General features: G+C 38.4%; 1 protein-coding gene across 1 annotated transcript; it reads right to left on the reverse strand.

Annotated features, from left to right (window-relative positions):
* Nucleotides 1-5,430: 5,430 nt before the first annotated feature.
* nmbb (neuromedin Bb) lies at nt 5,431-8,464 on the reverse strand. Its single transcript, XM_061963547.2, has 3 exons — nt 7,096-8,464; nt 5,717-5,904; nt 5,431-5,649 (listed from the first exon to the last, which is right to left on the reverse strand). The coding sequence occupies exons 1-3, from the start codon at nt 7,259-7,261 to the stop codon at nt 5,599-5,601; spliced, it is 405 nt and encodes a 134-aa protein (XP_061819531.2). The 5' UTR covers nt 7,262-8,464; the 3' UTR covers nt 5,431-5,598.
* Nucleotides 8,465-13,679: the final 5,215 nt, after the last annotated feature.

Here is a 13,679-nt window from a genome sequence, read left to right on the forward strand (position 1 = left end):
TATTAATTTAAATAAAATAAATTAATATCTATATAAAGACATACTGTAATAACTTGAAGTAAATAATGAAGCTTAAAAACCAATTACAAACCAAAAATGTAAAAAAATAAATTACTATAATCCGTCTTTTTGGGCAGCACGGTGGTTAGTGCATGTGCCTCACAATACGAAGGTCCTGAGTAGTCCTGGGTTCAATCCTGCGCTCGGGATCTTTCTGTGTGGAGTTTGCATGTTCCCCCCGTGACTGCGTGGGTTCCCCCCGGGTACTCCGGTTTCCTCCCACCTCCAAAGACATGCACCTGGGGATAGGTTGATTGGCAACACTAAATTGGCACCAGTGTGTGAACGTGAGTGTGAATGTTGTCTGTCTATCTGTGTTGGCCCTGTGATGAGGTGGCAACTTGTCCAGGGTGTACCCCGCCTTCCGCCCGAATGCAGCTGAGATAGACTCCAGCACCCCCGCGACCCCGAAAAAGGGACAAGCGGTAGAAAATGGATGGATGGGAATCCGTCTTTTTCTCACAATGTGTCGACTTCTTTCTCATAAAATTGGGAACAATTTCTCATTCTTTCTGCTTCTTTAAAATTATTACTTTTTAATGCAAAATAGTGAAATTTGTTTGAGTAAAATTATTACTTTTGTAAGTAAATTATTACTTTTCCAAGTAAAAAGTCAGATTATTATTATAATACTGCCAACATTTTTAAGTTTCGACTCGTTTCATAAAATTGTCAAAATGTTAAGCTTTTCTTGTAAAATTGTGACTGTTATTGGGTAAAATGATCCTAATATTGCACAAATGTTCAGTTTTTCTTGTAAAATTTTGACTTGCGTTGAGTGAAATGTCAACTTTTATTATAATACTGCCAAAATTCAAAGTTTTTCTTGTGAAATTGTGACCTTTTTCTTTTGAAATTCCAACAACTTTTTCAACAAGGTTTTTTCTATTTGCATAGTATGTATATATTATTAATGTTGCGAATACAAATCTTTATATGTCTAGAAAGGGTGGTCCTAAAGAGGTAGGTGTTTATTGGAGGTCTCAAGAAAGTAGGAAATACAGGAATGTGTGTGTGTGTGTGTGTGTGTGTGTGTGTGTGTTGGGGGTAAGGAAGTAATGTGAGATATGCTCAAATTGCGTAGAGACGTTGGGGCCCAGCAGAGTTAACACTCTGCAACATGTTTGGATTTGTATTTCCAGTGTCAGGAGAGGACAACAATAATGAATGAATTAACACAAGTCCTGTATCAAATTATTATGATGCAACATTCATTTAAAAAAAAGAACACTTTTTTCACGGTTCAATTTTTTCAAGAGGCCTTTGGAGTCAGTACAAATTTAGCAATAGAATTGACTCAAAATAGATTTGTTTACACTTTATTAACACAAACCAATTGTTTCTGCAGTACCAATTAAATGCCACCAAAACACTTCCTGTCTATTAGGCTGAGTAGTTTTCCTTCATTTTAGTTGCAATATCATCATGGGGCATCAGGTCTGTTTGCAGGCATCGATGATCAGGGCTCTCCAGTCTTCTCTGTCGTCCGCTCTATGTATGACTTCTATATTATTGATATTTCCGATAAAATTCCCAAGGCTGTTGATATATATTGTTCTTTGTCGACCTGGAGCTTTCTTTCCTACTAGTTTTCCTGTTAACACCAGTTGTTCTAAGCTGTCTTTTCTAATAATACGTCCGAGGAATTTCAGCTGCCTATTTCCAATCGTTGCAATTAGAGATCTTCTTGTGTTTGCCTTTGCCAATACCTCTGCAATACTTTATTTTCAGTCCATGATACGCGGAGTATTTTTCTGAAGAACCAAATTTCAGTTGCCTCTCATTTTCTCAGTTGTTGATTGTTTAAAGTCCAGCATTCACAGCCGTAAAGTAGGACAGACCATACATACGTTTTGAGGACTCTTGAGTTTGGTGTCAATTGAGATGTTTCTATTCTTAAATATTAGACTCATTTTTGACATGTCAATCCGTTTGGTTATCTCTTTTTCACACCTACCATCAGATGTTACTGTGACACCGAGGTATTTGAATTGATCCACTTGTTTTATTTTGATGTTGTTGCATGTGATGTTACAAGGTGGATGTGGTTTCTTGGAAACTGTCATGCTTTCGGTTTTGTTGAGGTTTAGAGCCAGTCCGTTTACTTCACTATGGGCAACTACTGTGTTCAGGATGTTCTTTAGTATTTCTTCAGAGTCTGCCACTAGCACAGTGTCATCTGCATATCTGAGGTTGTTAACATTAATTCCTCCAATTTTTATACCATCTTGATGATTGATGTTGCGTAAGATCATTTCACTGTAGATGTTAAACAGATCAGGAGATAGTACACAACCTTGTCCAACACCCCTTTTGAAAGGCTTTGAATCGACTGCATTCACTATTTATTCTGTATCGATCCGTTGTGGTGAAGAAAGAGCTGAGCCGGAAGGCAAAGCTCTCAATTTACCGGTCAATCCTATGTTCCCATCCTCCCCTATGGTCATGAGCTTTGGGTTATGACCGAAAGGACAAGATCACGGGTACAAGCGGCCCAAATGAGTTTCCTCCGCCGGGCTACTACTGTGTTCAGGATGTTCTTTAGTATTTCTTCAGAGTCTGCCCCTAGCACAGTGTCATCTGCATATCTGAGGTTGTTAACATTAATTCCTCCAATTTGTATACCATCTTGATGATTGATGTTGCGTAAGACCATTTCACTGTAGGTGTTAAACAGATCAGGAGATAGTACACAACCTTGTCCAACATTCTTTGAAAGGCTTTGAATCGACTGCATTCACTATCTATTCTGTATCGATCCGTTGTGGTGAAGAAGGAGCTGAGCCGGAAGGCAAAGCTCTCAATTTACCGGTCAATCCTATGTTCCCATCCTCACCTATAGTCATGAGCTTTGGGTTATGACCAAAAGGACAAGATCACGGGTACAAGCGGCCGAAATGAGTTTCCTCCGCCGGGTGGCGGGGCTCTCCCTTAGAGATAGGGTGAGAAGCTCTGTCTTCCGGGGGGAGCTCAAAGTAAAGCCGCTGCTCCTCCACATCGAGAGGAGCCATATGAGGTCGTCCGGGCATCTGGTCAGGATGCCACCCGAACGCCTCCCGAGGGAGGTGTTTAGGGCACGTGCGACCGGTAGGAGGCAACGGGGAAGACCCAGGACACGTTGGGAAGACTATGTCTCCCGGTTGGCCTGGGACTGCCTCGGGATCCCCCGGGAGGATCTGGACGAAGTGGCCGGGGAGAGGGAAGTCTGGGCTTCCCTGACCCGACCTCGGATAAGCGGAAGAAGATGGATGGCTGGATGGCACTATTTATCCGGACTGCAGCTTCTTGTTCCCAGTACAGATTTCTGATAATCCTCAGGTCTTTCCCATTAATATCCAGCTCATTCAAGATTTGGAAAATGTTTTTATGTTTCACTTTAACGAATGCTTTGGAATAGTCTATAAAACACAGGTATAAATCCGTTTGCACTTCTGTTGATCTCTCCATTACCATACAGAGTGTGAATATAGCATTTCTGGTGCCCTGGTCTGGGAGAAATCCTAATTACGTGGCCGAAAACTCTGGATGTATCCTATTCCTGGCTCTCGCCATCAGTACCCTAAGAATAATTTTGGTGGTACTACTCACAAGGCTTATGTTGATCACAGTCTGTGGCTCCTGGTTTCTTTGGCAGAGTAATAACAATAGATGTTTTCATATCTGATGGAATTTGCCCGTCGTCGTAAATGATGTTAAACAGTTTTGTCAGCTCTGATGTTCCAATTTCTTTGAGTGCTTCTATGACTTCAATTGGTATTTTATCTGCTCCAACCGCTTTACCATGTTTCATTTTGGACATGGCATTTTTCACTTCATCTTCTTTTATGGGTGGGCCTTCCATTTTTTTTCTTATAGTTGGAGGTGGGCCTCGGTCATCATGGACTAAATCTTCAATATATTCTGACCATCTTGACAGAATGTCTTCCTTATCCATTAGTACCTTGCCTTCCTTTGATTTGATGCATCCTGACTTTGAGGGGCCCTACGTCACGTTGACTTCTTTGATCTGTTGGTGCATGTACTTGTGTTGTTCTATTTCTTTGCATTGTGAGTTTATCCAGACTTCTTTAGCCATGTTGCATTTCTTCTTTATAAGCTTATCCAGTTTGTTGTACTGACTTTTCATACTCGCTGTGTGTCCAACAAATCAAGAACTTCTTGAATCGTCCATTTTTTGTGTGGTTTACATTTAGTAAGAGGAACAAGTTTTTCAATGGTTTGGATTCTTTATTCTTGCATCTTTTTCCATCTGTCTTCTGCATTTGTAAATGTGTTTTAACATTTAAAATTTGTTTGACACTAATGTGGCAAAATTATTTTGAAGATCTTGGTCCTATTTAGAAAATGGTTACTGCAATTTTGGAGTTCTTTTATATTTTTGGATGTTTTTGAATCTCACTTTTATGACTGCTCTAACTGGGACATGATCACTACCCCAGTCCGACCCTGGCATAGATTTTGAGTCTGGGATTGAATTTTTAAACTGCTCTTCAATTAGTATAAAATCTATTTGGTTTCTAGATCTATCACCAGAGCTTTTCCATGTCCAGCGTCTCCTTGGATGGTTCTGAAACCAAGTGTTGGTGATAATGAATTTGTTTTTTTGACACCGCATTCATTGATCTCTCCAATTCCAAATGGGCCAACAATATTTTGGATGCGTTCTTTACCAATTTTTGCATTGAAGCCTCCCATTATAATGTTGATGTCCTGTGATTTAAGTTGGCATTTTGCCCTTTTCAAGGTCTTCATAGATTTTCTTAATCTCTGCCTGACCTTGGTCTGCTGTTAAGACCAATGTCAAAGGGTGTTCGTCTAAGTTTAACAACAAGTACTCTGTCTGTAACTGCCCAGAATCCTTTCAATGCCTTCGAACATTCGGGATCCAAAATTACTCCAACTCCTCTCTGGTGTTTCTCACCTCCAGAGTATACAATTGTGTGGTTTTCTGATGTTATTTCACCAGCACCTTTCCATTGATCTTCATTCTGCTCATTTCTTGTTTGTCACCATCTCGTCTCCCTTTCTGGTACAAAGTCCTAACATTGCATGTGGCAATTTTGATGAATTTCAATAAATACAATTCAATAATAAAATAAAAATCAAATAATTCATGCAACCAAAAACATGGTTTGTATACCCTGCCTACTTGTATTTATATGCGCTATTTTGGACATGACTTTGACACCTCACCCATTCAAGACTAGAACACAAATAGGGCTATATCTCAGTCCTCTGAGGCCATAAGAATTCCTGATTAATTGATATTAACTGAACTTAAGTGGCGACATAAGTTGTTATATAACCACATACATCAAGTCTGCTTACATGTGATTGGATGAGCTAAACGACGCTCAGCTCAAAATGGCAGCAGTGGAAATCATCATTTTATTGACTATAAATAAGCAAAGAAGAGAATATATCAGAACATTTTGGGGGCAGGGGTTATTGCAAATGGCACAAAATGTCTTGAAAATGAGGGCCGTGGATTACAATCATCATAAACTGTAGACTGTACACTTTGATCCATCCTCTGCATCACTTTCTCCGCATGTTGCTCTCCAAAATCCTCATCAGCATGTTCGCTTCCTGCCACACACAATATTTACATTTCACAATTGAAATGGATCCAAAACCACAAGTAAAGAAGCCTCACCTGAGTTTTTAAACGGCTATCTTGCAAGTCCAGCTGTGTTTGCATCGCCACCCGCAGGAAGTCCTGGAAAAGTTTACCGAGGGAGCTGTGGGCCCCTGGCAGGGAGACCTCCACTGCACCCTCACCTTGGTCCTCAGCAGAGGAGAGCAGAGGAGTGTCCATCACACTCTTCTTGCCCATGAAATGTCCTGAGAAGTAATGTCACAAATATTATGATATAAATTATATAATATGTAATGTATTATATATTAATATAATATAGTATGTATAATAAATAAAATATATTATGTAAACATATGTAAAATATACATTATATTAGACAATACAATACAATGTCACTAAATATAATAAAATAATAAAAATAGTAAATACAAGAAAAAGACAACAAAACATGGAGTATTATTACTACTAATATTATAATTAATATTATCATTATTACACAATAAAATACAATGAAATATATGAAAATAATACAAATTGTACAAGAAAAAGAAGACAAAAAATAATACTATTACTATTTAAATTTGTAAAAAAAACAATGTAATTTAAAGAGACACGGTACATTTGACCTCAAATATAAATGCACAAGTTGTCAATAAACTACAAAAAAAAGGAAGAAAAAAAAATACTACTGTTAAGTAATACTATACAGACGGTATTGATTATTCCATTAAAATACAAAGAACATGGACTACTTTGTATAAACTTTAAAATACAATAAAAGAAAGAAAACTTAGAATATGAAAATTTGGTTTATGAAATGTACTTTATGGCATTGTATTCAAATATATTCTTTAAAAGCAGCTTTATGCATTTTTGGTATGTTTAGTGTGCTAAATAGGAAAGTATTTTATATATATATATATATATATATATATATATATATATATATATATATATATATATATATATATATATATATATATATGTTGCTAAAAAAATAAAGTTGATCATAATATTACAATTTTGCTTTATTGCATTATATTAAGCGTTTTCTTAATAGTGGTAGTAAACAGTACAGCGCAGTACATTGTTTGATGTGTGAAAGTGTGTCCGACTCTCTTTAAATATAAATGATACGATAAAAAAAAGAAAAAAAACATTTACCGGTAACTAGTTTTTTTTTAATCCAATAAATATTTAAAATTATTGTATTATAACTTACAAATTGTTCAAATAGAGGTAATATATTTTCCAGTATATTACATAAGGTTGTTTTTCCCTAAATAATGCAACATAGTGCTAAAAAGTATTAAAAAAAACATGTTTTAAGTGGTGGGAAATGAATTGTATACTATAACAATAAACATGATATTAATTTAGCTTCATGGTCACATAGGATGCAACAATAATGGGCTGAATAAAAATGTGGTCCTTACCTGTAGCCCACAGGTTTCCTCTGGGGCTGACTTTGATTTTGGCCACTTTATTCCGAAGCTCGCTGAGGTCAAAGCTGACTGCTGTGGTGAAAGAAGTGAGGGAGAAGAAAAGAAAGTAAGTCAATAAGCCACACTGGCACACGTTGGTCGCTGTGAGACCCTTCATGTTGGGCTATGAAGCACAATGTGTGTGTATGTGTGTGTGTGTGTGTGTGTGTCCTGCAAGTGTGGAGCATCCTTCCCACTTTTATAGGCGCTCCTGGCCTAGATCCGCCTCCTTTCGCCCTCTTAACTTATGATGCGTGTTACTCACCATGCATGACATTATCATTTTGAAATTGCATTCAAGCATTAACACACGTTGGGAAGGCTTACGGTCTTCTATACTCTTACTGGACACTTCATCCGGCAGTTTTAAAGCCGTGAAAGCGCAGCAGCTTGATGAAAATAAAGAAAACCTGTGGAGCTCTTTTGTTAAGTCAAAGGAAACATACATTGTTTTGGATTGGATGTGTATTTCTGGTTTTGTAACCCCCTTCCCGGGCAACGCGGCATCGCGGCTGGATCAAAAGAGACGTCGTAGAACAAAAAGTTGCTTTATTACAAGCGAGCATCATTATACAGGACTGCAGTCCCTGGAGGAGGCCAAGTAAAAAAAAAAATGAGGCACTCCTAACCTGGAGAAGCCAAACCATCAGTTTTTATATTCTTCCTTTCTGTCTCTGCGTGTGTGCGGAGTCAGGACAGCACAACCTGACCATGTTAAAGTTAAAAAGTTAAAAGTTAAAATACCAATGATTGGTATTGGACTAGGTGTGGCGAAATTATTCTCTGCATTTGACCCATCACCCTTGATCACCCCCTGGGAGGTGAGAGGAGCAGTGGGCAGCGGCGATGGCCGCGCCCGGGAATCATTTTTGGTGATTTAACCCCCAATTCCAATCCTTGATGCTGAGTGCCAAGCAGGGAGGTAATGGGTCCCATTTTTATAGTCTTTGGTATGACTCGGCCGGGGTTTGAACTCACAACCTACCGATCTCAGGGCGGACACTCTAACCACTAGGCCGCTGAGTAGGTAAGGGGATGTTCATGTGTAAGTGACCGGGAAACAACCTATGTAGGTTGTACCTTAAATGTTGGCGTGAAGATAGACACGGAGTCTCTCCTCCAGGATAGAGCTATCACTTTTGCATTCCGAAGTCTGAATTTATTGCCTCTAATCCAGTCCACATACGAATGTCCAACTGAGGCTCCTTACTTTATTAATGGCTCAACCATTATTTCCTTAAACCTGGTGGTTTGCTTTCTCCAAGTTGAATAAAAACATTCACCATATGTAGAACATAATATTCAGTTTTTTGTTTCTGCTATGACAAAGGCAATGGCATACATTTCTACAAAGATGTACAGTATATACACTTTATAAAACAGTTTTCAAGCTGCACACCGAAGCAGCTTGACGAAAATAAAGAAAATATGTAAAAGCTAACTTTTTATGCAGCATGTTAAAAGCGTTTGTTACATTATTTCCCCGGTGACAAAGGCGGACAGTACAGTAGCAGCTTGATGAAAATACAGAACATTTGTTAAGCCGAAGAAAAGTTGAAGTTGAAGTACCAATGATGGTCACACACACACTAGGTGTGGTGAGATTATCCTCTGCATTTGACCCATCCCCTTGTTCACCCCCTGGGAGGTGATGGGAGCTGCAGTGAGCAGCAGCGGTGGCCGCGCTCGGGAATCATTTTTGGTGATTTAACCCCCAATTCCAACCCTTGATGCCAAGCAGGGAGGTAATGGGTCCCATTTTAATAGTCTTTGGTATGACTCGGCCGGGGTTTGAACTCAACCAATTAAGCTAACTTTTTCCACGTTAAAAATGGTTTAATTTATTTATTTGGTAACAAAGGCGTACAGTATTGTAGCAGCTTGGCAAAAATAAAAGCTAATTGTTTTTTAACATTATTTGTACGGTGACAAAGGTGTACAGTATTTACACTTCATGAAGCAGTTTCCAAGATACGCACCACAGCAGCTTGACAAAAACAAAGAAAATGTGTTAATTTTCTAAGTAATTTTTTTTTTTTTAAATGTCTATGTTGACAAAGGTGTACAGTAGCAGCTTGTCAAAAATAAAGAAAATGTTAAGCTAATTTTTTCTATGTTAATAGTGATTTTTTTGAATTGTTCCAAAGGGGACAAAGGCGTGCAGTATTTGTCAAGCTGCGCAGCTTGACAAAAACAAAGAAAACTGTCTCCATGATTTTTTTTTTTTTTTCCCGATTTGATTTATTTGATTCTTTTCAGTGACTGTGGCGACCATGCAGAAACGCCGTCAGAGAAGTATGAATACAACAATACATTGACTAGTGGTGGTTGTCGTGTGCAGTGACGTACACAATGCCAGGGACAAAATATTAGGAACGGCTACCAGCCAATAATAAACCATAGAAAGTGCCACTAAAACCCACCCACTAACGTTTACCACGTTAATATCCCACCTGCCCCTCTTGAGTGTTTGTTGCCAGGTGTGACATTTGGCCACGTTGCGACACGCTGCTCCTCATCACCACTGTCCTCGGAGGGCACGACTTGCGCCGCCAAGTCGCAGAGTCGCACACTGCTGATAAGACCTGAATGTTTTTCTGCTTTAATGGCGTTCTTAGCTCTTTCCCTAACCTTTGCCAATCACACACACCGCACACACACATTCTTGTATTTGTTGCCTTCTTGAGACCTGAGAAAAATGCCTACCTCTTTAGGACCACCCTTTCTAGATATATAACGATTTGTATTTACAACATTAATAATATATACATACTATGCAAATACAAACCCGTTTCCACATGAGTTGGGAAATTGTGTTATATGTAAATATAAACAGAATACAATGATTTGCAAATCCTTTTCAACCCATATTCAATTGAATGCACTACAAAGACAAGATATTTGATGTTCAAACTCATAAACTTTATTTTTTTTTTGCAAATAGTAATCAACTTAGAATTTCATGGCTGCAACACGTGCCAAAGTAGTTGGGAAAGGGCATGTTCACCACTGTGTTACATGGCCTTTCCTTTTAACAACACTCAGTAAACGTTTGGGAACTGAGGAGACACATTTTTTAAGCTTCTCAGGTGGAATTCTTTCCCATTCTTGCCTGATGTACAGCTTAAGTTGTTCAACAGTCCGGGGGTCTCCGTTGTGGTATTTTAGGCTTCATAATGCGCTACACATTTTCAATGGGAAACAGGTCTGGACTACAGGCAGGCCTGTCTAGTACCCGCACTCTTTTACTATGAAGCCACGTTGATGTAACACATGGCTTGGCATTGTCTTGCTGAAATAAGCAGGGGCGTCCATGATAACGTTGCTTGTATGGCAACATATGTTGCTCCAAAACCTGTATGTACCTTTCAGCATTAATGACGCCTTCACAAATGTGTAAGTTACCCATGTCTTGGGCACTAATACACCCCCATACCATCACAGATGCTGGCTTTTCAACTGTGCGCCTATAACAATCCGGATGGTTATTTTCCTTTTTGGTCCGGAGGACACGACGTCCACAGTTTCCAAAAACAATTTGAAATGTGGACTCGTCAGACCACAGAACACTTTTCCACTTTGTATCAGTCCATCTTAGATGAGCTCAGGCCCAGCAAAGCCGACGGCGTTTCTGGGTGTTGTTGATGAACGGTGTTCGCCTTGCATAGTAGAGTTTTAACTTGCACTTACAGATGTAGCGACGAACTGTAGTTACTGACAGTGGGTTTCTGAAGTGTTCCTGAGCCCATGTGGTGATATCCTTTACACACTGATGTTGCTTGTTGATGCAGTACAGCCTGAGGGATCGAAGGTCACGGGCTTAGCTGCATACGTGCAGTGATTTCTCTAGATTCTCTGAACCCTTTGATGATATTACGGACCGTAGATGGTGAAATCCCTAAATTCCTTGCAATAGCTGGTTGAGAAAGGTTTTTCTTAAACTGTTCAACAATTTGCTCACGCATTTGTTGACAAAGTGGTGACCCTCGCCCCATCCTTGTTTGTGAATGACTGAGCATTTCATGGAATCTACTTTTATACCCAATCATGGCACCCACCTGTTCCCAATTTGCCTGTTCACCTGTGGGATGTTCCAAATAAGTGTTTGATGAGCATTCCTCAACTTTATCAGTATTTATTGCCACCTTTCCCAAATTCTTTGTCACGTGTTGCTGGCATCAAATTCTAAAGTTAATGATTATTTGCAAAAAAAAAATGTTTATGAGTTTGAACATCAAATATGTTGTTTTTGTAGCATATTCAACTGAATATGGGTTGAAAACGATTAGCAAATCATTGTATTCCGTTTATATTTACATCTAACACAATTTCCCAACTCATATGGAAACGGGGTTTGTATAAAAAAAAGCTTGTTGTGAAAATGAGGTCACGATTTACCAAGCAAAACTTAGAATTTTGGAAGTATTATAATAAGAGTCGTAATTTTACTCGATGCAAGTCAAAATTTTACAGGAAAAACTGAACATTTGTGCATTATTATGACAAAAGTTGGAATCATACTCAATAACAGTCGCAATTTTACAAGAAAAGCTTAACATTTTGCCAATTTTATGGAAGGAGTCGTAATTTTACTCGACAAAAGTCACAATTTTATATCAAAAATGTTGGCAATATTATAATAATAATCAGAATTTTACTTGGCAAAATTATGGCAAAAGTCATAATTTTACACAAAAAAAAATCACTATTTTACAAAAACAACAAAAAAATGGTAAAATTGTGATAAAAGTCATAAACATTTTATATGACAAATGTCATCATTTTGCATTAAAAAGGTATTTATTTTACATACAAAAGTAATAATTTTATGAGAAAAATTGCAATATTACAGAAACAGAAAGAATATGAGAAATTGTTCCCAATTTCATAAAAAAAAAGGCAACACATTGTGAGAAAAAGACTACTTTATTAAAACAAAAAAAGTTTGTTTATAATTGGTTTTTAATCTTCATTATTACAGTATGTCTCTCAATATATATTTATTTATTTATTTTTAATTATTTTTGGCCAAAAGGGGCGCATTTCAATTTCTTACACATGCTTGTTATTACATATGTTGGCCAGAGGGGGAGCACTTCAAATGTTTACACACACTTGTTATTTCATATGTTGACCAGAGGTGAACACTTTTAAAACCGACACACAGTCAATCTGAAAAATCCCTCCTTTTTGGGACCACCCTAATTTTGATAGATTTCACCAGCAGGGGTGCAAATGAAATCTCTATTTTTTGTTTTTCGTAATGTGATTAAGGCCGATGACAAACGAGTCACGGACCAGAGATGGCCCCTGTGCCGCACTTTGGGCAACAAAGCTGTAGAAGCTAACTGTTAATGGCCACTATAGTCTTAGTACCGTAGTGTATTTGTTCATCCTATGGTCTAATTTGGGACGTGGGTTGTCTTACGTCAGCACCGCAAGCCATAAAATCAGCCGTTCACCTGGCGAGTTTTTTCGGGGATGAATAGGGAAGTCCTTCTTTGGCTGCTGTCTTGTTTTATCATATATTGCTGCCTTTGCACCTGTCAGTGTTTACTTTTGTATGCACATTAATCAACAAAAAAATCATGACTTTGGAGCAATGTTCACGGACTCTAGTATTTGGCTCTCTATCAGATGCAATGGTTTTCCGTATTGGGACCAGGATTTCGGTCCTAACTTGTTCACCGGTCCTCATATGGAAGGTACTTTTCCTTGTTGATGTAAATACAAGAACACACACACACACACACACACACACACACACACACACACACACACAGAGCTGAATGTCAGTGTGACTAAAAAACATTAGGAAACATCTGGGTATTATTGGCGACAGGTTCACAGCTTAGAGGATGAACTTCTTATCTAAAAGTGTATTTACAGGTGCAGCAGGTGTAAAGGTCACGTTATTACCCAGGAGAAGAATGGAAAACAAACAATGGTCAAAAAAGGGCATAAGGAGGGCAGCTGCTAATCAATTGTCATCAAAGTTCAAGTGCCTCAAATCATGTCAAGTGTGTGTCATTGTTAGTATATTTCTGTGACTGATTGAAAGTGGATCTGATACATTCCACTCTATGATTGCTGAATTTCGTACAGTAGGAAAGGGATTCATTTGGCCCCATTTGTCCACGAATTGTGGGTGTGCACTATCCACTTTAGCCTCCAGACGGAAGTATAGTGTCGAAGATCTCAAAATGTGTTTCAAGGTAATACCAACTTGGACCACAGTGTCAGTTGCTATGTAGAGTGGCACCTTCCATCATTTTCAGCAGACTGCATTGCAAGTGAGATCCACCCAGGAATGGGGCTATATGAATCCAGTCCCTACTTTATGTATTTTGTTTTAAACAACGTCCTGTGTGATATCGGTCGTAGTCTAAGGACCTTATCAGATGAATTATGCTACAATATTGTTGTTGGAATTCCACTATTGTACAGTGGCAGACATACATACGCCCATGAAAATGTTACTGTAAGACAATTACATTTTCAATTACACTCATCAAGACATACTAGTTTTAAGAACT

This window comes from Nerophis lumbriciformis, linkage group LG06, assembly GCF_033978685.3.
Source record: "Nerophis lumbriciformis linkage group LG06, RoL_Nlum_v2.1, whole genome shotgun sequence".
NCBI lineage: Eukaryota > Metazoa > Chordata > Actinopteri > Syngnathiformes > Syngnathidae > Nerophis > Nerophis lumbriciformis.

Excerpts from the sequence above, each read along its gene's own strand:
- nmbb (XM_061963547.2), bottom strand. The coding sequence starts at position 7,261 with ATGAAGGGTCTCACAGCGACCAACGTGTGCCAGTGTGGCTTATTGACT. Across the intron at positions 5,905-7,095 it reads AGGAAACCTGTGGGCTACAG|GACATTTCATGGGCAAGAAG; the intron begins GTAAGGACCACA and ends ATTACTTCTCAG. Across the intron at positions 5,650-5,716 it reads ATAGCCGTTTAAAAACTCAG|GAAGCGAACATGCTGATGAG; the intron begins GTGAGGCTTCTT and ends TGTGTGTGGCAG.